The sequence below is a fragment of the Narcine bancroftii genome, chromosome 11, assembly GCF_036971445.1.
Source record: "Narcine bancroftii isolate sNarBan1 chromosome 11, sNarBan1.hap1, whole genome shotgun sequence".
In the NCBI taxonomy this organism is placed as follows: Eukaryota; Metazoa; Chordata; class Chondrichthyes; order Torpediniformes; family Narcinidae; genus Narcine; species Narcine bancroftii.
In genome coordinates this window covers 77,264,993-77,291,866 of record NC_091479.1, presented here as the reverse complement: position 1 = coordinate 77,291,866, position 26,874 = coordinate 77,264,993, and the positions used below count along the sequence as shown (strand labels likewise).

General features: G+C 40.4%; 1 protein-coding gene across 18 annotated transcripts in view; it reads right to left on the bottom strand.

Annotated features, from left to right (window-relative positions):
- wnk1b (WNK lysine deficient protein kinase 1b) overlaps nt 1-26,874 on the bottom strand; it is a 162,525-nt gene that overhangs the window by 53,489 nt on the left and 82,162 nt on the right. For 9 of the 18 annotated variants that reach the window (XR_011346613.1, XR_011346614.1, XM_069903493.1 and 6 more), the window contains exons 9-17: nt 23,261-24,823; nt 22,688-22,795; nt 22,175-22,210; nt 21,336-21,476; nt 18,891-19,139; nt 10,408-10,481; nt 6,280-6,439; nt 6,001-6,117; nt 4,951-5,124 (exon numbers count right to left, since the gene is read on the bottom strand). Coding sequence is in view for 16 of the 18 variants with exons in the window: in XM_069903493.1 (XP_069759594.1) it covers nt 4,951-5,124; nt 6,001-6,117; nt 6,280-6,439; nt 10,408-10,481; nt 18,891-19,139; nt 21,336-21,476; nt 22,175-22,210; nt 22,688-22,795; nt 23,261-24,823 (2,622 nt within the window). In the remaining 2 variants the exon portion in view is untranslated. The remainder of the gene's footprint in view (nt 1-4,950; nt 5,125-6,000; nt 6,118-6,279; nt 6,440-10,407; nt 10,482-18,890; nt 19,140-21,335; nt 21,477-22,174; nt 22,211-22,687; nt 22,796-23,260; nt 24,824-26,874) is intronic. The other 9 variants (XM_069903495.1, XM_069903510.1, XM_069903509.1 and 6 more) reach the window with 7 other exon arrangements.

Below are 26,874 nucleotides of genomic sequence, written 5' to 3'. Positions count from 1 at the left end.
CCACCCCAAGAAAGGCTTAAATCACAGGAACAAAATAAGCTTCCGTCTCACTGCTCCCAATCTTACACACAGTCCTGATGTGGAATGTGGGGTCGCAGCTCCACGTTCATCCGAGTTCAGGTGCTGTCTGTGTGGAGTTTGTACGCTCTCCCCTTGACTTGGACCAACAGGTCGGTCGCCTGACGAAGGCACCCGAACCCCCCGTTGAAACGCCGGCGTCCGGGGCGGTGGAGGAATTGGCTGAGAAGAGCACGTTGCTCCCACCCCCCTCCCATGGTTGGAGAGGGATTAAACAGTGATCTCATGGCGCCAGGCTCGTCTCCAACAAAAGGAGCGGGAGGCAGGGTCCGCCGCGCACGGAGTGAGGGGGAAGGCATCGCCAACGAGACATTCGGTCCGGCGTCGCCGCTGAAGCGCAGACCCAGCAAGGATGGTCCCCAACTCCAGCCGCGTCTGTGTGTCCGGGAGCCAGGCGGGCTGAGTGCGGCGCTCCGATCCACGGGATTCGGGACTCTGAGATCCCTCCACACCTCCGGCGTCTTCATTTTCACCTTCAGTGTGCATGCGCTATACTGGCACGGTGGCCAGCAGGCCAACTCTAATATATATTTAATATGATCTTGCGGGCCAAATATAATTATATCGCGGGCCAAAGTTTGACATGTGTGATTTAAAGGATGAAAACATCAGTTGGGCCAAGGATTAGTTTAAATGTAGCAAAGTGGAAGGGAAAGCAAAAAGCAGAGTATTAAAATTTGAAATTCACCCAATAAAGGTAATTGAGGAATGAAAGGAAATTACAGCAACATCCCCAGTATGGTGATTGGTAGATGTCGGATGTGCAAAGTTTCTGGCTGCTTGAGACTCACTCTTACAATACCCAGCTAGTACACCAGCAATAAGAATAGTTTCAATAACAAAATACAGTACAAAATGTAATTTAAAAAAAAAATCAGTATTGTAGTCCTTAATTATGTAAAGTTCATTTTAATCTGATAATTGCCATAACTTACAAAATTTAAATTCGAACCCCAGTCATTGGCACTGTAACCATGCCACCGAACTTGAACAGTATAAAAGCAGCCTTTCCAGCCCTAATGAAGGAGTGAGCTTAACCTGCCACACTGCATGCGTGCATTTCTTTGTAGGAGTCAGCTGCAATTGGTGACCCCGACAATTTAGAAGGAATCTAAACCTAGTGTTGGAGAACGAAGCAGCACTCCCGACCTTCTGGACAGTTCGACCCGGCGTGTGGTTCGACCAGGCAGAGGCTCAGTTCCTGACTGGGGGCATCACAGCAGAGATCACCCAGTAGTACCATGTGGACAGTGCACTGGATCCGCAGACTGCAGACAGAGTGTCCAACTTTATCCACAGGCCACCATCAGAAGGCACTTACACTGCCTTCAAAGAGCTATTAACCGAGACATTTGGACTCTCACGGCAAGAGCAGGGAGCACGCTTGCTCCACCTGGATGGGCTTGGAGACAGATCCCCGTCGGCACTCATCAACGAGGTGCTGGCCCTCCTGGGAGATGAGCAGCCCGGCATCATGTTCGAGCAAGCATTCCTGGAACAGATGCCTGAAGACATCCAACTGCTCCTGGCGGATGCGGATTTCACTGACCTCCAGAAAGTCGCAGCACGGGCAGACATTCTGTGGAAACAGAAACAGAAGTGCTCGGCTACCGTGGGGCTCGTAAAGAAGTCCCGCAATCAAACCAGAGCAGTCCCAAGCAAGGAACAGCAAACGAGAGGCAGGAGTGACTCCAGCAACAGATGGTGCTTCTACCACCGGAGACGGGGCACTGTGGCCCATTGATGCCAGTCCCCCTGTGAGCTCCAGGAAAATGACAAGGCCAGCCATCGCTGATGGCCACAACGGATGGCCACCAAGAGAGCCTCTTGAAAGTCTGGGACCACCTGTCCAGCAGACACGGTTCCTGGTGGACACAGGAGCAGAGGTCAGCATGATACCCCGACAGGATTGGACACTAGGCGCAGGCTAGCAGGAGCCATGTTGAGGGCTGTCAACAACAGCAGTATACGGACCTATGGCACTTGAAGGACCAAGCTGCAGTTCGGGGGCAGTCCCTTCTCGTGGGAGTTCACACTGGCTGCAGTGAAATAACCACTCCTCAGAGCAGATTTCCTGCGAGCCCATAGCCTCCTAGTGGACCTTAAGGGTAAGCAACTCGTCCACACCGAGACCTACCAGACCATCGCACTGACGTGCCTCGACACAGTGTCAGACATCACATCCTGACCAAGGGCCCACCTCTCCACGCAAGGGCAAGACTACTTCCCCCAGAGAAGCTCCGACTGGCCAAAGAGGAGTTCTGCAACCTCGAGGAGTTGGGTGTTGTTCGACAGTCAGACACAGCCCATGGGCCTCACCCCTGCACATGGTGCCTAAAGTAACTGGGGGCTGGAGATTATGTGGTGACTATCGCCGGCTCAACGAGGACACCATCCCGGACCATTACCCCGTGCCACACATCCAGGATTTTGCGGCAAACCTGCACAGGGACCTTGTGCAAGGATATCACCAGATCGCAGTGCATCCTGATGACATCCCTAAGACTGCCATCATCACTCCATTTGAGCTTTTCGAGTTCCTGAGGATGCCATCCTAGCTCAAAAATGCGGCACCGACAGTGGGCCAAGACCTGGACGATACTTTAGTCTACCTCGACGATATCCTCATGGCAAGTAGAACCCAACAGGAACACCTTCAGTACCTCTGAAATCTCTGTAGTCGTTTACAGGAGTTTGGCCTCACCATCAACCTGGCCAAATGCCAGTTTGGCCTGAACACCATCGACTTCCTGGGCCACAGGATTACAAAGGACAGGGCCACACCACTGCCCGACAAGGTAGAGGTCATCCACAGCTTCCCGAAGACCAATACAACCAAAGGTCTGCAGAAGTTCATGGGGATAATAAACTTTTAACGCAGGTTTGACCATATTCATGTGGACATAGAGGGACCCTTGCCAGTTTCTCAGGGTTTCCTCTATCTGTTCACAGTGGTCGACCGCTTCACCCGATGGGCAGAAGCAATCCCCCTCACCGACACATCCAGCAGGTCCTGTGCCAAAGCACTCCTCTTGTCCTGGATTGCAAGATTTTGACTGCTACAGCACATCACTTGACCAAGGCACACAGTTCACCTCCAGTTTGTGGACCGACATTGCCAACCTGTGGGGCGCTCAGCTACACCATACGATGGCATACCACCCATAAGCCAATGTGGTGGAGCGTTTCCACGGGCACCTCAAGACCGCCTTCATGAATCAAGGGCCCTAACTGGGTGGACGAGCTACCAATGGGCACTACTGGGCATCCGAACAGCACCAAAAGAAGACCTCCACGCATCCTCCGCTGAACTCGTCTACGGAGCCCCACTCACAGTTCCCTGGGACTTCATTCCACAGGCCAGAGGACAGCAGGAGGAGACAACCACCTTCCTGGACAGGCTGCGTGAAAAGGTCTGTAACCTGACTCCAATCCCACCCACCAGACCTGGACAAGCCAAGTCCAACATTCCCAAAGAACTGAAGGACTGTGAGTACATGACACTATAGACTGTAATGCCGGTTCTAGGGGGGGGGTGTCATGTGGCGGACCGCAATTGGGGAGATCGGGCCGGCACATCGTGCAGAAGCAGACGCGGACACAGATCACTAAAATGACTCCCAGGACAATGAACCGGCGGCGGGGGTAGAAGGTGGGGCAGCATCAGACCAACAGCAATGGTCAAGCTGCCCAGCTAACTCAGCAGAAACACACTAGGGAAGAAGGGCATTCCTATGCATGGACATACCCGCCCACTATTGTTATCCATATGGCTGACACAGTCAATCAGCAAAAATGGCGGGAACTTGAAAAGTATAAAAGCAGCCTTTCCAGCCCTAATAAACGAGTGAGCTTAACCTGCCACACTGCGTGTGTGTGTTTCTTTGTAGCGGTCGGCTACAAGGTAACTAGATTGGTGCTAAAGGAACAAAGTGGCTTGCTTTCACACATGCCCTGAATAGTCTCTGGCAAAATCACACATTTCAGTTCAAAATGTCGTGGAAATTAATCAGTAGCAAATCTTAAGTCATTCACTACCACCAGTGATGTCCGATCTGGAACTATCAAAGTCTAATGTCACCTTTACAGGTTTTTAAAAAGGGATGGGAGGAAACAAAAGAGTTAGAGATAAAGGCAGCACAAACAAACAAGAAATGGTTTGTTCATGGGATGTTAACAACTGGTACATGCAATCTTTTTTTGAAAGGAGTAGTCATCATACTAATTTGCAAACACTCCAAACGCGATATCCACCAACTATACAGTCAAGATAATGTCATTGAGCCATGTTATCAATTCAAAAGTTTTGACTATGAAAAAAATAAACTATAATACTTCATCAGATGGTCAAGTCGACGTGAGTTAATATTTGTCATGTTTCATTATCAGTTCTAGGCTAGATTTATTCTAAATTTGATTAGTTACCTTGTACAGACAGAGCAACATTGATGCTTTAAATCAGTTGTTTTCAAACTGCCCCCCTAAACTCACATTCCACCTCAAGCTACCCCTATACCACAATTTCTCTGTGATTAGTACGGGATTGCTTAAGGTGGTATGCGAGTGGGAAGGGAAGGTCGAGAATCACTGCTCTAGACCCAATTGTTAGTGAAATATCTTGCTTGAGAAAAATTGTCATCGGCCCATTTCCTTTGGAGTTATGAAACCGTGCATATAACAAGTCAATTAAGGAAGGTTAAAAAAGTGCTTTTCAAACATTTTCTTTTCACTCACATACCACCTTAAGCAATCCCTTCCTAATCACAGAGCACTTATACATAGAGATTGCTTAAGGGGGAATGTGAGTTTAAGGGAGCAGTTTGAAAACCACTGCTTTATATTAATTAAACAGAAATGTACTAAACAGCATACCTGTGCTTGACTAAAACAAACATTGACCTGAGTTTTTATTGTTTCCAATCCTTGATCTCCTTCTGGTTCCCCACTTGGATCTTCACTCAACATTTCGTCAGCCTTTTCAATAATTTCCCGAACTTGGTCAATAAATGATTCCCTCTCAGTCTCCAGGATAAATTCATTCTGAACCTGCATAATAAAAGGCTACAGGTAATTCTGACAATCTAACGTTGTTATATTCTAACCAATTTAATTGTATCCTTGGCACCCAGCTCTGCAACTGGTACATGTCATATTTGACGAGAATGCATGGATTCACAAAATGAAACAGTAGAAAAAATCCATTCAGTCCACTTTGTAACATCATCTAAGTAGTTCTTGCTTGTCCTATATCACATGATTTAATCCCTTCCCTTACTTTGTTCATTATATCTTATTCACCTTTCCATAATCACAGTGAAATTTGTTTTAACCATGATAAAGTATGCTGACTGCACCAAGTCCCAGTGGGTCCCTCAGCACACACTCTGCAGTCTGGAATGTGCCAGTCGACAGCAATCCCTCACCAACATCTTATCGTACTGGAAGACCAATAAGCTTCAGGCAGAGCAAAGGGCATCTTTCACCGAATTGGTCATCTTCCAGCAGGTCTGGACATGTGTCTCTGCATGAAAATCCCTGGGAGCGAGTAGGGCTTCATTTTTTTATAATTACTCATCTGATTTTTAGGACTATCTATATTTTAGGACACTCCACATACACGTTAAAATTCTTTTATTTTATCAAACATCATCGAACATTATCCATAATCAAATTAATATCACTGTTTACAACAGTCATTACTAAATATCACGAAACTGTTTTTTTCTTTAGAATTATTTTAGAAATGTTTGGAAGAATATGTATAAAGTTGGATTTAAAAATTAAAGTCTCTGCCACCCAGCAAGCCCCTGTACTGTCTTTGTTATTTAAACTTGGGCTTGTAAATTTAACAAACTTCTCACCGTTAAAAAGCTAATCAACAAATGTTAAATTTCAAACAACTGGTGTAATTTGCTTACTCACCATAATAATTGCTATCTCTACTGGATTGTCACCATCCAAATCAAATTTAAAGGTAACCATTTTTCGATTGTGCGTTTCCAACTGACACTCCACAACCCGATCTCCTTTATTTGAAACCTAAAAAAATCCGTGCAATTTTGCATAATAAACTTTTTATGGCAAAACTTTGTAGCAGATTGAAAAGTTATTGATGTCTCCTCAATTAACATTCAAACCATCATATACAGCAATTCCTACACTTTCTCTTGAATAAAATTTCCTATAACAATGGATGCTTACATTAAGAATTCGTAACTTTGGTCTAGATGTTTTTTCATGACGTGAACGACTCCTCACAGATTTGCGATAGTGTCGCTTTGCTGATCTCCCTTCGTGTCTCCCACTTGCTGGAAGGCCTTCATTTCCATCACTCATTCCTGAAGCAACATCGGAGTGAGCACTGGAAATCACAGAACATAATTAACTAGTTGCTGACATACATTTTAGCTGCATTTTAAAATTCAAATAATAATGTTTAGAATACACAAACAACTCAGCATGTGAATACATCCATTTGTGTACACTACACAAAAGGGTTGGAGAAACTCAGCAGATCATGCAGCATCCAAAGTAAAAGGCAATTAACGTTTTGTATTTTAGCCAGTCATTAGGAATCCAGTAAAATAGGAGGGGACCTGAATAAAAAATATTGGGGGAGAGGGTGGAGGGAGGAAGGGGAGAAGCACAGGCTAACTGGTAAAAGTTAACACATGGATACAGATGGAAGAGTAGAAGAGAGAAGCTGAGAAATGATAGCAGAGAAGGCATAGGACTAACAAGGGTAGTTCTCTGATAGGACAAGGAAGGGAATGAGGGATAGGGAAAGAGAAGGAACGGGATGGAGGTTACAGAAAATGGAGAAGTCGAAGTTGAATCAAATTGGAGACCGTGCCTCCAATTTGTGGGTGACCTTGATTTGGCAATGCATGTGGCCATAGCAATGGGTATGGAATTAAAATGGTTGGCCACTGTAAAGTTAGGGTTAGAAAGGGATAAATGGACGAGGGAGTCAGAGGGAGCAATCCCTTCAGAAAACAGAGAGGGGAGGGGAAGGGAAGGGAAGATGGATCTGATGGTGGGATCCTGTTACAAGTAGTGAAAATAATATGTTGGATGCAGAAGCTGGTGAGGTGGTAGTTGAGGACAAGGAACCCAGTCCCTGATGCCCAGGAAATGGAGATGTGGATTAGGCTGAGTTAAGCTATGTCTCAGGTCCAAAACATTGACTGTCTTTTACTTTCAATGGATGCTGCATGACCTGCTGAGTTTCTCCAGCACTTCTTGTGTATTACACTCAACCCCACCCCTATACCTATTTCTATCAGAAGTGACTGTTCTGATAAAGCATTCATGCCCAAGGGTTCAAGTTATTAATTTTCCACGTTTCCTGTCAGACTTTAACCTAAAGCTCACTTTGCTCCAAATTATCTAAATTTTTGAATGCCAACGTAGATTCCCTGATTGGATTTTGATAATGCAATGACCTTTTTCATTTATGCCGTCAAGGGACATGAAGGTCACAGAAAATTGTTCTTGAATTTAAGTAAGTTTATATCCAAGTACATTGGTGGGTATAAATTCAAAGATAGGACAAACTAGGCAAATATGACAGATTTCATTCTCTGAACAGATTAGTAATCTAGATGAATGATTACAATTGCATAGAACCATTATTTATGAATATAAATAAATTCCTCAGCCGCAGTTGTGAATTTCAAACCGTTTCTAAATCAATGGCCCATAACTCTAGCTGCCAGCAACCATACGACAGAACAAGTCTATTGCACAGCACATTCTGCTACTAATAAGTCAGTACAGGTACGTAATCTTTTATCTGAAATTCTGAAAACCAAACACTTTTTCCATGGATGTCATCTGCATACCAAAGCTCATGTTTGGCACCTAACATGATCAGATGCAACTCATGCTTGAATATCCCATGTCAATCATTAGTGGAATTCTAGGGAATCCCTACTTTATAGGTGCCAGTGGAAAAGCAAGAGTCCAGCGCCTCCGATTCATCATTAACAGACGTCTGATTTGTCGGAGACAGCCTGACATCCCCCTGTCCAGCGGTGCCGTACCCCCCCCCCCAATCTAGTGCCATTGCCACAACACCCCCCCCCATCTAGAGACCCTTCCAGTTAGAGTGCCTTTGTTTTGCACGAATCTGAGATCAGTGGAATTACTTAACGTACCGCCGTTACTATTATTTTATTATGCAAATTTAGAAAAGTGCCTGGTTCCAAGGGTTTCAGATAAAAAAATTCTGTACCTGTATAGTGGAATTGCCTTTGGAAATGTTCCCCAAACAGCTTTACAAATAAGGTGGCCAATAGAAATTTTGAGCTGCAGAGCCAAGAAATTGTTTAATAACACTTCTGTGCAACTGAAGTACAACTTTTTTCAGATCTCTTTTTAATTGTTTTAATGTTCTTCTTCAAAAGACAAATAGAACATCAAATCATAGTGTTCTGTTCTATAGTTTAACATTCTATTTGTGTTTTTAATTGTTTTATTTCCAAATGCAAAATGACTCCCAGCTATTGTCACTCTCGTTTTTTTTTTAAAGTGACAAAGAGGGTTGATGAGGTAGGACAGAGGGGATAGGCTACATAGATTTTCACAAAGTATTTAACAAGATTCCAAATGGTAGGCTAGTGCAGAAGGTCAGATGAAATTGGATACAAAATTGCTTGATGGGGTGATAGTGTAGGGATTTGATTCATATTTATTCCCTATGACCAATTGTATGCCACAAAGAATGGTACTGTGTTACAGCTTATACAATTAATGGTTGGGCCCTAAAGACCAGAACAGAGGCCTGGGAGAATAGCTACATTGTTCCTTGAAAGTTGTCTACAAAGGATGATTTTTAAAAATTATTTGGTAAGCTTGCCTTCCTTGGTTAGGTCATGGCATATTAGAGTTTGGACATCATGTTACATTAATACAAGTGATTGGTGAGACCAGATTTGGAGCAATATGTACTTTTTTGGTCATCCAGCTTTAGGAAAATTATGAGGATGCTGGAATGGGTACAGAAAAGATTCACAAGCTTGTTACCAGGGCTGGAGTGTTTGGGGGTTCCTTGCAATGTTATCTATGTACTCTGAAAATAAATTTGAACTGAGTTACAAAGAGACTGGATAGACTGGGTCCTTTTCCCTGGAGTATAGTAGGCTGAGGGGTGACTTGAAAGAGATGTAAAAAATCATGAGGGGCATAGAAAAGGTAAACAATCTATTTTATTTCCTCAGGGTGGAGGAGTATAAAAGGGGGAATAAATTTAAGAGAACGGGGGGAAAGTGACTATGGGGAACTTTTTCAATACAGAGGATAGTAGGTATATGGATCAAGCTGCCAAAGTAAACTGCACAGTTACAACATTTAAAATACATTAATTCAGGGATATGTAGGAGAAAAGTTTAGGGGCATTATAGAACAAATGCAGACAAATGTGATGAACTTTTGAGGACAGATGAGCTGGCATGGACAATTTGGGTCGAAGGGCCTGTTTTCATACAGTAATTCTCTGTCATTGAATTTCTTTCCTTGGACCCAAAGCAAAAAATATCATCTGATACTAATGATCAACTTAATTTGCTGCAGTTTTATTTTGCACATTAACTAAAGAAAGTCGTTTGCAATATGCCATTCCACTTGGAAATATTGATAGTGGAAATCACTGCTAGGAAAACCAAGTTTGTAAGGAGTTTGTATGTTCTCCCTGTGTCTGTGTAGGTTTTCCCTGGGGGCTCCAGTTTCCTCCCACCCTTCAAAACATATCAAGGGTGTAGGATAATTGGGGGAAAATTGGGCAGCACAGACTCGTGGAGAAAAGTGGCATGTTACCGTGCTGCATGCCTAAATATCCAAAATTAAAATTACATTTTAATTTTATTAAATTTCGAGGGTACAATTTTTTTTCATTTTAAAAGCAAAACATTTCAAAAACTTAATTGAAGATCCTGTAGATCTGATCTTTACTGCATTTGTCCTATGGGCTACATGCATAGAAGCTCTGGAATCAATGATTCCTTGATTGTTTCAATTATAAAATTGTCTGCTTTACCAAATTCATTTCGAACTTTATAAATCTGAATTTGTAGTCAGTTGCTAACAAAAGCCAGGTTCAAGAAAAACTACATAGCAGAGATGAACAACCATCTTACACATTCCATATTCATATCTCACATTTTTATACAATATAATCAGATTATTAAAAGTTCTCCCTCTTTAAACTGTCACAGTATAACATAAACCAATTTCACATCGATAAACTTGAAACTCCACAAATCTTAGAAATGCACTGACATGTGAAACAAAGCGGATTTTTGCTCTTCTTGACAACAATTTCATTATTACCTGTCGACAGAAGAACATAGTTGATATAATTGTAACTGCTCAACGGACATTGTCTGTGGAGAAGCTTGGGACACCTAGAAGTATACAAAGTTAAATCAGTTTCAATAACCTTGGACATGCAAATTGAAACTTAAAGCTGAATATTTTCTTTCCAATGAGAGGCTGTTAATTTTTCAGTCCAAATTTCTACCTAAATGGGTCTTCTTCAGGGCACCTCCAATGTGTAGTCAGTGTAGCATTATATAATTTGAGATTAGAGATAAGGACCATTTTAAAAACTGAAGTATTACATGACCAAAATGCAGAATCAGTCAGTGAAGATGATAATGAGAAATATGAAGAAGGAACTGATGGCCTCAAATTGCCTGACATTTAAATATTTGCATTTCTTTTGTGTTTCAGCATTCATTAATTTTACATCAGTTAGCAGACTTTGTGCTTTTTTGTTCCAATCAAAATGAATAATCTCACATTTCTGTATCTTATACTCCATCTATCATCTTTTTCAATTACCAGTAACTCATTTGTATCTATTTGCAGATTTTCATGTTCATCTAATAACTTGGATACAAGACTCAGATCCTTCATCCACATCATTAACTTGTTGCCACCTGCAGCAATGAAAGTGAGATGTATTTAAGGTAGAAATTGACGGGTATTTGATTAGACAGGGCATCAAGGGTTACAGGAAGAAGGGCAGGGAGTGGGGCTAAGTAATAAGTATCAACACATGATTAAATGGCAGAGCTACCTGGTGGGCCTATTGGCCTACTTCTGCTCTTATATCTTGTGATATTAATAAAAATTGCATATATTTAAAGCCCCAGCATGCATCCTGGTGAAATCCATAACTCATTATCAGCTATTTCATGGTCATACCCAAGACATTTTATACTTGCATGAAAACAATAGGATGACTAGGAAGAAAATTGGATCACATATAAAGGAGGAAGTCAGAGGAAGTGGGTGAGGTACTAAATGAGTACTTTGCATCCACATTTACCAAGGAGGAGGACACAGACAGTAACAGGGAGTATCATGTATTAGGACACTTTGAGATTAAGAAAGGGGTGACGTCTAGTCTTTTCAAGAGCATTAAGATTAACAAATCTGCTGGGACTAATGGTATAGTTCCCCAGTTATTGAAAGAGGCAAGGGATTGCTCAGACCTTGACAAAAATCTTAGTATCCTCTCGAATGACAAAAGAGGTCCAGAGGACCGTAGAATGGCTAATGCTGTACTTAAAAAGGATAACTCAGGAATTATGTCAGAGAGCCTCACAACAACGGTAAAGAAACTATCAGAAAGGTCACTTAGGGTTAGGATTTATGCACATTTGGAATATCATGGTCAGTTGAGAATGGAAGTAATATTTTCCAATTTAATTGCTTTTTGAGGGATGATGAAAATGCTGAGGAGGGTTGAAGGGCAGTGGAAGTTGTCTCCATGGTCTTTGACAAGGTCCCTCATGATAGGCTCATTCAGAAAGTGCAGATGCATGGGATCCATGCTGAATTAATAGTCTGGATACAAAACTGGATGGCTCATAGAAAACAGAAGGTAAAGGTGGAAAGCCCTTTTTCAGGCTGGAGGCATGTGGCCAGTAGTTTTCTGCAAGGATTAGTGTTGGGAACCTTTCTATGTGATATCAATAAATTACTTGGATGAAAAAGCAAGTGGGTAAGTGAGCAAGTTTGCAGATGATACAAAAATTGGTGGAGTGATAGATAGTGCAGGGGGTTATCAAAGAATACACCAGAATATAGATCAGTTACAGATAATGGGTAAATAAAAGGCAGATGGTGTTTAATCTGGTCGTGTGAAGTATTTTTAAAAAAATGTCAGCATTGCCAGAGCTGCTGTAAAGGCAGCGCTGCTGCTGGTGAGGAACCACAGGGAGTGGAAACACAATGCTCCCGCAGGGTCCAACTGCTGTCAGCTCCTTCAGGCTTTGAACGCCCTGTTAAAGGAGCCAACCTAGTTTTATTTAAAATCCCACAACTGCGGGGTCTGAACCCAAGATGGCGGTGCCTTTGATCGGCTGCTTTTTTAAAAAAAAATTATTTTTCACACAATAAACCATACTGAACAAAATACATACAGACATTTTTCTCTTGAATATATAGTCATTTTCTCCTTTTCCCCCCTCCCTTCCCTCCCTCCCTCTCCCCCCCTCCTTTCCCTCCCTCCCTCTCCCCTCCTTTCCCTCTCCCCCCCTTTCCATTTATTCAAAGTTCAATCTATAAGATACATTAAATCCGTTAAACAATGTCATCACTTAATAAAACAAACAAGAAATTTTTTATCTTTTACTTTTATATACTGAGTTAGTTCATTTCGTTGTCTTCTCCTTCTGTCATTTTAGGTGGTGGAGGTTCATGGTAGGATTTCTCTATTGTATTTCATGTATGGTTCCCATACTTGTTCAAATATTGTGATGTTATTTCTTAAATTATATGTTATTTTTTCTAATGGAATACATTTATTTATTTCTATGTACCATTGTTGTATTCTCAAGTTGTCTTCTAATTTCCAGGTTGACATTATACATTTTTTTGCTACAGCTAGGGCTATCATAATAAATCTTTTTTGTGCTCCATCCAAATCGAGTCCAAATTCTTTATTTCTCATATTACTTAGAAGGAAGATCTCTGGGTTTTTTGGTATATTGCTTTTTGTGATTTTATTTAATATCTGGTTTAGATCTTCCGAAAGTTTTTCCACTTTCTCACATGTCCAAATTGCATGTATTGTTGTTCCAGTTTCCTTTTTACAGCGAAAACATCTGTCTGATACTGTTGGGTCCCATTTATTTAACTTTGCATTCTCAAGCAATCGCAGACTCCAGTGAAGCAGAGGACTGGCGCAGGGAATCAGAAAACAAAGACTTGCCCGTCTGAGAAGGAGAAGCAGAAGAGACAACCTATTGGATGGTACCATAGAAGCAGACAGGTGAGGGGCTCTGTGGCTGAAGGACTCATACAGGTGGCAGGCTGTTGGTGACTCGAGGTGAGGAACCCACACACGCCGAAGGTTCCTGGAGACTGCAGTCAAGGGACTCGCTCTAGGTGCAGACTGCTAGAGACCAGCTTGAAACTGCCTGAAGTAGTACCAGGTATCAAAACTGGGACACAAGAGGGTGCTGAGGGCACTGAAGGGTCGTACTGGAGGTTTGGATCTGGAGCTCAGGTTGCCAATGGTTTGGACTAAACACTGTGGCTGCAGGACTGCTAGAAATGAATCCATGTGACTCTGACAGCAACTCTCTTTTGCTTTACTTTCTCTGACGACAAGAGGCTCTTCAGGCAATTTCTGCTGATGGCAAATCTGTTGTCCTTACAGCAGACAAAAGGCTATTTCTTTTAATATATTTTTTATTAAATGACAATAAATTGAATCTTGATTATATTTTATACAAAAATGCTGGAGAAACTCAGCATGCCATGCAGTGTTCTTTATGCAGCAAACAAAGATACATAACCAATGTTTTGGGCCTGAGCCCTTAATAAATGGTGAGCAACAATCAACCAGGTGCCTGAATAAAATGGTGGGGAGATTGTATTTTGTGGCATCAAATGCAAGGGGAATGTATACAGTTAATGGTAGGGCTTTTAAAAATATTAAAATGCAGAGAGATCTGGGATCTAGGTCCATAGTTCATCGAAAGTGGCCATACAAGTAGATTGGGTGGTAAAGAAAGTGTATGATACGTTTGACTTCATTGGGCAGGGCACTGAGTATTAATAGAGTTGGAGCTATACAAAATTCATTACTCTGCATTTAGTACTGAGTGTAATTCGAGAAAGGCTGAAGGAGGGTTTAACCAGGATACTGCTTGTATTTGAGGATATGTGCCATTGCAAAAAGTTGGATAAACTTGGGTTGATTTCTCTGGAGTGTTGGAGGCTGAGGGGCAGCCTGATTGAGGTGTACAAAATCATGAGTGACACTGATAGGGCAGACACTCAATCTTTTCCCCAGGGCAAAAGTGTCACACTTGAGAGCCTGCTTTTAAGGTGAGGGGGAAGAAGTTATGTGAGATGTGCAAGACAAATATTTTACAGGTGCTTGGAAACGGTTGCCAGTAGTAATGGCGGAAGCGGATACAATGGTAATGCAGAGGAGGCTTCTAGATAGACATGAATATAATGGGGAAGGACATATCTATCAGGTACAAGAAGCAGACTTTTAGTTTGATTTGAACATCATGCCTAGTACAGGCACATGGGCTGTAAGGCCTGATCCTGTGCTGTACTATTTAAGCTGGACACATATTTGAATAATTTATCTTATACAAGGATTTGGGAATTTGGACACAAAGTAATGGTTTTCAAGGACAGAAGCTACTGTGACGAGCCCAGAGGACCCTGAAACCCACCAGCAATAGATATTCACTAAGACAAATGGTTTCTTAAATAAAAGTTACTTTTAATTATCTTAAAAATGAAAACAGAATCACACTTTAACTTATCACTATTGACTCAACTAACCTAACTTAACCCCCTTCTAATTCTAAGCACACGTGTATGTAATGTGTCTGAGTAAGTTCAGAAAAGTTCTTTGGTTCACAGTCCAATCTCACTTCTCATTCCTCCAAGTTCATTGGTTGCAGGCAATTTTTATGCTGTGCACAGAATTTAACATTTATCAAGTTCACCAGGCTTTGGTGTTTGAAAGGTAAATGGTTACCACTCAGGAAGGTTCTTGTCAGTTTTCAGAGAGAGATTTGTGGTTCGCTGGACACCCACAACTGATTCCTTTTTAATCAGCCACTTCAGTGTCTTGCCGAAGAAACTTGCCCCCTCAGAGTTCTCCAGATGATAACCTCTTTCTTTCAGGTCACCAGAGAGTTCCTTTTTGTTTCTCTTATTTCAAGTGAAACATTAGACAGCCAGTCCTCTCCTCTTGCATGAACCACAAGGGCTTTGACCTGGCTGAACCAAGCACTCACAACCCATCTTCCAAATGGGGTTTTCGACAAGCTTGCCAACTTGTCCTGTTCCAGTCCCAGCTGCTGGCTGTAAAACTGATCTCTCTCTGAGAGAAAACATGTTTGACTCTCTCTGTTTGAAAAACCACATGACCCTCCGAGAACAGCAAGTTCCAATCCAGACAGTCTGCAGCTCCAACAATTCTTTCATCTGTTGCCTTTTTATAAGCAACACTCCATTAGTGAAGTCTCTTGGGCACTTTCCAAAGCTTCTGCATAGGCTACGGAGCCGACATGTCTAGCATGAGCAGAGCTCCAGTATTTTAAATAAAATCTATTTTAAAGTGTTTGTATGTGACCTACACTAAAAATAACCTGCCCCAATTTATCTCCCAAAAACATCTCTACATACAAACAAAACATAATCTGTCACACCGCCAAGATAGTTTTTTTGAGACATGGTAGCAGTAGATTTGAAGCAGAATTATATTCCAAGAAAGGGAACTATCAACAATATTAGTTAACACAGGGGCCAAAAAGAAAAGCTAAATGGTTAACCATTCTATGAAAACAGGTTTAAAGAGAGACACTGTTCTGATGATAAGACATCCACAGGAGCAGCATGAATTTCTTCAGTTTACAGTAGTTGAGCAGCATGTACAACAGAAGGGCCTGTTAGAGAGCTGTATGTCTCCATTTTTAAAAAAATACAGGTGAGGTAACTGGGCAAAAGATTGGGTGATTGAATATGATAACAAATGCGAGGTTATGCATTTTGGTCGGAAGAGGTGAAAAGTTGATTGTTTGCATTAAGATTAACTAATGCTGCTGTATGAAGAGATCTGGATAACTTCATTTTTTTTATATAATCGATGTCTTGCCTCGCACAGCTCATTGAAACTTCCCCCCCACCCCCTCACCTCAAAACTTATGCCCTCTAGTATTTGATCTGGAAAAATACCATCTATGTGTAGCGTGGATGAAAGCTCACCCCAGATCTGGATAACTTCGATAAAATTATAATATGCATGTTCTGTAATTAATTTTTTTTTAATTTGGTTTTTACTGTAGAAGGAATACATAAGGATTGCTACCAAATTATTAGGCATACTGGAGGCTCCATTGAGAATATTCAAAACTGAAATATTTTACAATTACAAGATTAATGAATAAAGTTAGAACATGGAGTTAATGTAGAAGACGAGCATGATCTTACTAAATGGTGAAACAGGTTCAAGTTGTTCTAAAAACAGAAATGCTGGAGGAACTCAGCAGGTCTCACCGCATCCATAGGAAGCAAAGATGTATAACCAACATTTCTGGTCTGAGCTCTTCAAGGTATGAGTAAAAAGTAGGCAGGTGTCTGAATTAAAAAGGCTGTTGTGAAGAGAAGAAAGGGCAAGGGGAGGAGAACAAACCAACAAAATGTGATAATTGGATATGGATAAGAGGACAGAAAAGAGGAAAGGTGAAAATTGATTGTGCCGAGGGGAAGGAAAGAGGTGTCTTGCTCGAAATGCAGAGCTGGGTGAAAGGTGAAGGGGGAAAGGGAACAGAGAGAGTAGCAGCTATAAGAAAGATGACGTAAAGATCGATGGGGGGGGGGGAGGGAAACACAGAGGCATGTGTGTGACAGAAACCGAAGTTAACATTAAAGTTCCAGATGGAATAATTTGTGGGTGGTCTCAATCAGGCAGTACACGAGTCCACGTGCAGACGTTTCGAGAAAGGAACAGGGCTGGGTGGCCACTGGCAGATCCCCGCTATTGTGGGGAGAGACCCGAGGTGCTCAACGAAGCAATCTCCCAATTGCGTCCAGTCTCTCCAACGCAGCGGAGACCACAGTGAGAATACTGGATGCAGTAGATGATTGCCTGCAAATTCTGAAGTGTTACCTTATATGAAAGGACTGATTAGAGCCCCAAATGGTGGTAAGGGAGGAAGTCTAGACAGAAGTGGAGCACCTCCTGCAGTTACAGGGTTCCAAGTGGGCGATTGGTGGGAAGGAAAGCATGAATGAGGGAGACCCACAGGAAGCGTTCCCTGCAGAATGCAGAGAGGGGAGGAGAAGGGAAGATGTGTCTGGTGATAGGATCACATAGTAAGTGGCGGAAATGGCATAGGATATGATGGATGCTGAGGCTGTTGGGTCATAGGTGAGAACATTGGGAATTCTTGTCGTACCTGAGGGCAAAGGGATCTAGTTATGAAGGACATGTGGGTGAAGGCCAAATTGATGGTGGTTGAGGGGGGAGCTGATTTTTTTGAAGAAGGAGGACATCTCGGATGATCTGGCATGGAAGGCCTTGCCCTGGGAGCAGATGCCACAGAAATGGAGGAACTGAAAAAAAATTGGTTATATCTTTACCACCTACGGATGCTGTGAGACCTGTTGAGTTCCTCTAGCATTTATGTTTTTACGATTATCACAGTATCTAGACTTTTGTGTTTCACCTGCCTCAAGTTGTTCTCTTGCTTACAGCCTTGTACATTATAGGAGCCACAAGATCATGCAATGGTAGAAATGCTGCTGTTATATTCTTATGACTGTTGCTTTCACATAGAAACTGAAAAATATTTTCATAAAAAATGTCAATGTTACATTATTTCTTTAAAAAAAACGCGCAGTAGCACAACAGTTGTCACTGCTACCCCACAGCGTGAGGAACCCACGATCAGTTCTGATCTTATCTGTGCATCTCCCATGATCACATGCATTTCTCCAGCTGCTTTGGTTTCCTCCCACATCATGCTAGTTGCTGGGTTAACTGGCCAGTTTAAATCTGCTCGCACACGAGGGGAGCGGAACTGAAGGGGATGCAAGAGAGAATAGAATCATGGGAAATATGTGGAAGGAATGGGACTGATTGGAATGCTCAGCAACAAAGTAGACTCAATGGGCCAAATTATCTCTTTCTATGAAAGATAAGGGGATGTGCGGCGGGGGGGGGGGAGGAAATGAAACCAGGTGAAAATTAGGTACAAACAATCCAACTGAAGAAACAAAGAAAAAAATTATTGCTCAGTGCTGCTCTTTCTTGCATCCTTTCCATTTTCAACTCTTCTGTTAACCTTTTATTGAATTTTAGGATGAGAGATATAAAGTGTGGGGAGAAAAGAACCTAGTTGGCCTGCAAATTACCTTTAGAAACGATCTCATAACTTTCACTTTCTCAAACCCCACTCTCCATTTCATCTTTTTCTATCTTCTCCCTCTTTCACATTATCTTCTAATTTCTTCCCTTTGAGCTAGCTGCTCATTTAATAACCTATCCACTCCAGTTCATGACACATTTTAATCTCTTAAACAATTAAGTCACAATAAAATGGGAAAAGGAAACATCTTCAAATCCATTGCCATCACTCTGTCTTTAATGTTGATACAATATACCATCATTGCTGTGCTGCAGGTCTGCATATTCCTTTGTTAAAAAACAAAATGTAATAAAATTACAAGGTAACAAATTTTGTTTTGCCTGAAACATGTTAATTGTATTTAAGGTTCTGAAAAATTCCAATACGTATAAATTTCACTTGGAACATATATTTTACCTCTTGCAATGCTTGAGTTGGAGGTCCAATCTGGTTCGGAATAGTGACTGTCCCAGGTTGTAATACTCTTGTTTGTCCAGTGGCTGAAGATTCAACACCCGCAGCAAGCCCAACACGGTATGATGGTTGTGAAACAGGCTGGGATACAACTTCAGTAGAAACTGATTGTGGTGGTGAGACTACAGTGGACTGCATACCAATAGACTTCACGGGACTTGGAGTAACACCTGGCAACTGTGTAGGGTAATTCTGTAAAACATGAAAGTTGATAACAACATTTGACTATTGTACAATATGCAGATCCTTTATCTTAGCAAAAAAAAATTAATATTCATCTTGCAATCAATTTCTGTCATTTAATAAAAAAACTGATGAAGGACTCAAGCAGGGTTTCAACCTGAAATGTCAACTGTTAATCTTCTTTCATGAATGCTACAGGACCTGACTAGTTCCTCCAGGAGTTTGTCTTTTTCCTCTCAATATCATCTCTATCATTCATTGTTAGTTTTGTTCCTCATGCACTCACAGCAACAAAAAAACCCTCCAATTTGTTGATCCTCATCCCGGCCATCCATCCTGACACCCACCCATCTGAGCTCCTGAAGCCCCAGCTGCAGACCCTTACCATCTGCCCACCAGAGCTACCGATGACCTGACCGAACACCCATCTGAGCTCCTGATCGCAGATCTTCACCCCGTCGGCCCACCCATCTGAACTCCCGATTCCCCATCTGTGTTTTTGACCGCAAATCCTTGCCGCAGACACCCACCTATCCAAGCACCTGACACCCCAGCCGCCCAGTCATCCGAGCTCCCGATGCCCTGACCACTGGTTTCCCCCCCCCACCCCCCCACTCAACTCCTGGTCCCAGCCATCCAAGCTCCCATTGCTCTGGACGATGCAGGTACTTAATAGGTCAAAAGTTTGACCTGTGTAAAATTTGACCCCCCCCCCCTTTTTAGGTCCCAAAAAAAGTGGTCCAAAAAATTCAACCATTACACGAATATATACAGTAACTGATGCCAACCCACACAAACAAAAATAAATACTTTCAAAATGCAAAAGCTTAATACTCTGTGTAAGAACTTAAGAAAGCAACTTCATATCATCATCAGTGTAAAGCAGAACCTTTTGCCATGTCTTTGTTAGGTCAAAACCTCATGACTATGACACTCTTGGCTTATATTATTTTATTAAACTTCATAATAGGATCAAAACTTTACAACTGACAAAATTGGAAGACATTCTTTCCATACATTAGCCCACATTAATTAATGGTCAGAGGTTACCATTTAAAGTGTCTTGATTTTAAAAACTATTTTTTTCCCCTCCAAAATTTATTATTTTATCCCGTCCTATCATTGTATTGTCTTCTAGTCTTTTAATCTTCCAATTTATCATTTCCACCAATTCTGGTTTGGTCTTCTGACCTCTGGAATTACCCCCACAAACTTCTTGTTTTCTTTACTTCAAGTTTTAAAAACTCTAAGCATACGACTTCAGGATTCCTTACATGGATAGGAAGTTTATTTTACTTAATAACGCTTCTTTGAAGTGCCCAAGAATATTTTTGCCACAATAAAGTTACTGCACAAATAAATTGATCACAAACTGTCTTCCAATTGCATTTTGAACAGGTTTGTTTGAGTACTGCTATTTATAAAGTTTTTTCTAAAGAACAACTTCTGAAAATAATTCCAAGTTTAGAATTTCAATGTTTACAAATGCACTAAATAATGCATTTCACTTTGGATAACAAAAATTACACCAAAATGTTTCAAGAGGTAAAAAGAAGTTTGATTGTACAACATTATTCACAAGTTTCTCAACTGTAGAACAGAACATCAAAGGAGGCTGTTTGGGGGAAGAAAAAAAAATTCTAAATGGCAATATTTAAGAACTAACAAATCACATTCAAATTTCAAAAATTAAAATGAGATGTGACAAAAAAACTTCATTAAATTAGTGAACATTTTAAAAGGCAAAGTGTAATGAACAATGATGAACTATAAATAGTGGACTACAAATCACAGTTCGTAAGGCAAAAAGACTTGTGTATAATACAAAAATTTTCAGATGGCATTTCATTGTATGCAATCAAAAATGAGTTGTCAAAGATAAATCACATTAACCAAATGGATAACGAAATAACTTGAGAAATCAAAGCTGGGTAATTGTCAGATTTGAACAGAATGATATACTTGATAAATTGAAGTCTAGTTATATAAACCATATAGGGATAGATACAAGGCGAAAGATTCTTTGAATTACTGTTAAATTATAATTCCGCCTACCAACATAAAACTCTCCAAATAGGAGAGAATAATTTTCACCACTTAATAGAAATAAACGTTCCATTCTAATAATCCACTGCTACAGAATTTCTTAAAATATAGCTTAATCTGGCTGAAAAGTCAAGGAACACCAGCACCCCAATGTTATACCTGTGTTGAAGCAGGACCTTGTTGAGTGGCAAGAATTTGATTCTGAACTATGGGAACACTTTGATGTTGAGAAGCTACTTGAACTGACCCACTTGATTTCACCTGTGGCAAGGAATGCTGTACCGACTGTTGCTGCATTGTCTGAAGGAGAGAGACAAAATTATGGCATTAATTATATTGCATACAAGTAATTTAGCTCTCAGCTTTGTTCAATGATCTGAAATGTGTTCAGATCTGCAGACCAAAAATAAAAAAGAAACACTCCTCTTTCCTCTTACAGCCTACAGGTAAGTAACCAGACATTGGTTAAACCATGAGGTAATATCCATTTTAACAACCTGAGCTATCAGCATCACCAAATTAGGATAACTATCCTATTCCACTACAAGGCTCTAAAGACAAGCAGATTAAAAGTTTACAGTTTGATACAAGAGCAAGGGGGTTTTGGGGGTCGGGGGGGGGGGGGGGGGTGGTTTGAGAAAGGGAAGGAGGCAGTAACATTTTTCCTCTGCCATTTTCCCCATTATAACCACAAATACATATTTGTCTTTCCTGCAAAATGACACACTAATTCAAGAGATAATCAATTTTAAATTCAACCACATAATAAACTAGGTTTTTGAACAAATTCCAGAATAATCTTGTCATACTTACCTGGAGAATGTGGGCCATTAAAGCCATTTGGTCTAAATAATGACAGCCTTCCAACACGGGCATGCTGCAACCTCAAACCACTTAATTTTTTAGGACAATAAAATAATTTATTTTAAAATAAAAAAAGTTATTTCTTAAAAAAGGAAAAAGAGGGGAAATTATTAAAGAAGAAAGAAATTTTCTACCTGTGGAAGATACGTTGGGGTGAAGTAACTGCCAAACTACAAGAAACAAAACAAAGTATAAGATACAGTAATGAAAGACAGTTCTATCAACCCAACTGCAAACTGAAGTTGCAGAAGCCAGGAGAAACTGTCTTTAGAAAGAAACGTACAGGCACACAACCAAATTCTCTTGACTCAGTAACTTCTGAAATAACACACATGGTAATCTGCTTCATAAATTACGTTTTTGCTCTCAAGAATATGGAGCCCATATGTGGTATAAAAACTTGATCTCCCAATCTGCTCCAGCGGACGTCTCAGTTTCCACAGCTAAAAAGTTGATTATGATTGTTTTTAGTGATGATCTTTTTTCTTTCTTTGTAGGTGGATAAGGGAGGAGGGAGCGTGTTAGTGGGGTAGACAAAGGGAGGTGGGGGGGTGTTCATTTCATTATATGATGTTTGTATTGATATAACTAATTTCATATTTAAAATTGTAAATAAAATATGACTTCTTTTGAAAATTGATCCTTACCTGGTTTATCTGCTGTATAGAACCTGATGGCGGTTGTGATGATGTATGCTGCGAAGTCACACCCAGAGGAAGATTAGTTGAAAGGAGCTGGCTCTGCATTTGTACCTGCTTGATATTTAGACATAACCGAATTAATTAATGTTACAAATAATGCATTGGGAAGACAATATCTCTTAAATTGATGTTAACTTGAAGATTATGCTTCTGATATCAGTTGTAATTCACTATAAACTCAATTTTTTTTATATTTAGGTGGAATTTTAAATGGGCAACATTACTGCTCAAAATGTACAAAAATCTCTATGATTAGGCTTAAAATCTGTTGAAAGTTGCAATTCATAATTAATTGATGATTTTTATTAAATACTTAAATAAAAAGCATCTAAACTAGAGCACTATTATCCCAAACAAAGTGGATAATTTATTCAGGTCACGGAGTAATTCAAATCATTTTTGATTTGCAGGCTGCTATGCACTCCCCCACCCCCCCCCCCCCCCCCAACTGATCAGGTCTGGCTTCTAAAATACTAAGCATATTTCCGCAAAAGGCAAGAACACCTGAAAATCAAGTACCAAAGGTAGACACTGTCCATCTGCAGAATTGTGATCCAGGGGCAAGTTCTGCTGGGACGAAATAGGATGGGAACTGGATTCTTCCATGACTTGTAGATATAAGCCAGTTGTCCCCGAGGTTGCTTGAAGAGACTCCGAACTTTTGTTGGTCTGAATGAACACTGCTGGATATGCAGCCAATGAAATTGGCACACTTTGCAATGTTTCATAATCAGTGCTTTGCCCCGCCAAAACCTGCTGCTGCTCGCGATACAATGAAAAATTGAAGTGTGGAGCTGTGGAACCCAAAGGTGGCGGTGACTGAAATTCTCGAGTCTCTGAGGAACTTGACTGACCAGAATCACTTGATTGCTGTGGACTGAGACATTGAGAGAGCTCTTCTGACCTTGGCTGTCTCCTCCGTAGGAAGTCACCTGGAAGCAGCAGACTGTCTGAACTGAAATAAACAACTTGTTCTTCAGAGACTGGCTGAAGTCTGCTGTACATTCCAGATCCTTGACTGTCTTCCAAGTTGAAGTCCACTGAACCCCGTCGACTTCTGTAAATTCTTTGAGTAGATGGCAGAAAAGGAATTTGGACACCATTACTTTCCATGTGAACTGGAGAAACTTGAAAATCAAAGAATGACCCAGTTCTACTTTCATTTAATTGAGGAATAGCAGGTGCAGATTGAGGGACAGTCAAATGCTGAAGAGATAATACAGTATTCATTGCCCCAACACAATTTCTTTTAAATTGATCTCCTGTCGCAGGTTCATTCTGAGCATCTTTATCTTCCGGTACAGGGAGAAATACTTTAGAAGTCAATGGAAATACTGCCTGTGGTTCTCCAATCTTTTTACATTGTTCATGTATTTGTGTCATATCCTGCGGCAGTTGGAGATGAGAAGGTAGATTTGAAATATGAGCTGGTACTGTTGGAGAAGCCACGTGCATCTTTTGAGATATATGTCCCATTGTATTTTGTTTTGGGCAAGATAGAGAAATTGGACCATTTGATAACTCTTCCAAACTCGAGGGCTGGGTATAGATTTGCTGTTGAACATTTACTCGAGTTGGAATGTGGTGCAAAGAAAGTGCAAAAGTCGGAAAGTTACTGTGAGCTACATCATCATGTGGGTCTTGCATAGTTTGCTGCAGCTGTACATTACAAGGATAAATAGTTGGATAACACACAAATGGGATGTCTTCATATTGACCCAATCCTGATCTGCATTCTCTAAAAGCATGGACTTGTTCTGGTTGCACTGGATCTTCAATATGGATTGGTTCACTGGTTGATCTATGAGTAACCAAACCATTCGTGGTTGAGCTTTCAGCATTCAAATTTGAAAAATCACCAGCAGAAAGAACATTGTAGCCTTTAGTCCTTGGCAATGGCAGAAAATGGCGTGTGTGGGCTTCCAGGAAGGAAGTACTTTTGCGCCGTTGAGGATTAGTTGATTTCAGAGGAAAACTTGGTGGCGGAGAGAAAGAAAATGGTCTTTCAGGAATAGATGGATATGAACCAGTCTCTGGCTGTGATGTAACTCCCCCACAAGGATGCACAAGATATGGGGGCTGCTTTAACATGAAGACAAAAATCTCAAATCAGAGTGAGAAAATTAAAAATGCATCATAAAATGAGCTGTTCACCATGAGCTATATCATAGAATAATAATTGCAGAAGTGTTGGACAAAGACATTTAAAAGAATTGAATGAGTGCATTAAATACAATTGTAGCCTCAAGTTTTACAGTCAGATGCAGTTCCATCTTAAAAGACAGTGCCCAATGGGAGAGATTTCATTAAAGTTTACATATTAATCTTGATTCCCAGAGGTACCATATTAATGATTTGATCTTTAAGTGCTAACCTTAAGATAATCAATATAATTTTATCACCTATTTTACAAATCAAATAGCGAGCCATTATTTCCCCCAAATACTTAACTTCCCAGGTCATAAATTGAATAAAGAAATTAAAATCTCTCTGGAGGATTTTTTTGGTTGAGAGACATTTTATGCTATGAGCTGACTTGCATCTATGCCATTCAAGGTATCCTTTAAAATGATGACTAATCCACATTTTTCCAAAATTCTCTGATCCCACTCAAAAGTTTCAGTTCCAGAAATGCTAATACCTTGAAGTTATTTAGCTTCAGGTAAATAATAAATACTTCCAATTTACAATCAGAATGTCATTCTCTAAACTGTAATATGTTAGTATGCTGATGTCCCAACCTAGAATCCATGATTAACCAGTAAAATACTTACAAGTAATAATATTTACTCCAATAAATTAATTGGGGCATGCTGAATTACTGATAATACCATGCACAAGTGAAAGTAATGAACAAAAATTTGCTAGGCTAATATTTTACCCAAATGTTAATAATTCAGAAATACTGAAATATAGTCAGAAATCTCCAAACTTCTGCTCCATCATTTAAATAAAATGGGCAACATTCAAAAAAAAAATCTAAAACCTGAATTGCATCTCATCTTTTCTGTAAAACTTAATGCCCAAAATAGTTTGTATTTAATGATAACGTATCCTCATGAGTCACAAAGAACATACAGGGATGAAACTAATACGCAGAAGGCTTTTAGCAGCAAAATTTGCATTGAGAAGCTAAGTGCATTGGCAGGACACTTTCCAGATCTTTTGAAAGCTTTTCTGCAAAGATTTCTTCATGAATTCCCCAAAGAGGAAAGAGGTGCAGAGAAACCAGTGACGGAGTGGAAGGCTTTCTAGAAATGCAGGGTGAATCACGAATGGTGGAAAAGTGAGAAACACATACAAACATGCTACAATCTCGTTGAAGCAAACAAAAATACAAACACATAGCAACTGACCCACAGTAAACTGGATGTCAACATGCACATAAGCGAGAGAAACTAAGCTGTTTATGACCATGTTCTTCATAGTTTTTGGCAAATAAACATTTGGGAAAATGAAGTGGGGTTTTACATGATGCAATTTCCTTCAACTTGAAGAAATTAAGAATGAATTGATTTTTAAGTTGAACTCCATCCATTTACAAGTTTAGCTGCATAGGATAATGTAGAGGTAGTTATTAACACAGCTGGTTAGAATTAGCCCTATGATAGTATTGACCTAATCAAACATAACAAAATTGTTCCTGAATATAGTGTTATCCATTATGTTTACTACTGGTCAGCATCAAATCATATCCAAGAGTGCTAAAAAGGAAAAAAAATCAATGTATGCTTCTTGGATAGAAGAATAAAAGTATTGCAAGCAGCCTGCAAACTCCATATGACCACTAATAAAGGTGCATTTTAAAATTAAAAAAATGCAAGGGTTACAGGTGGTTTGCATTTTCCATGAGGATGCATGAAAATATTTGTGCATATTAGCAAACTTGATAAAACAAATTATGTCACACATATAAATCAATGAAACCATTTAACATAATGAAAGAACACAATATACACAAATTCAAAGTTATCAGAATAACATATCTCTTGGATTCCCATGCCCCAATATATTTTGGCCAATTATCTGGTACCTTAAACCATGAAAATATAAAAACAGTTTTGTAATTTATTTTTGAATGGAATTTAATTTACAAAAATCACTGGTGCTTTTAGCATTGGAAATCAAGTTTT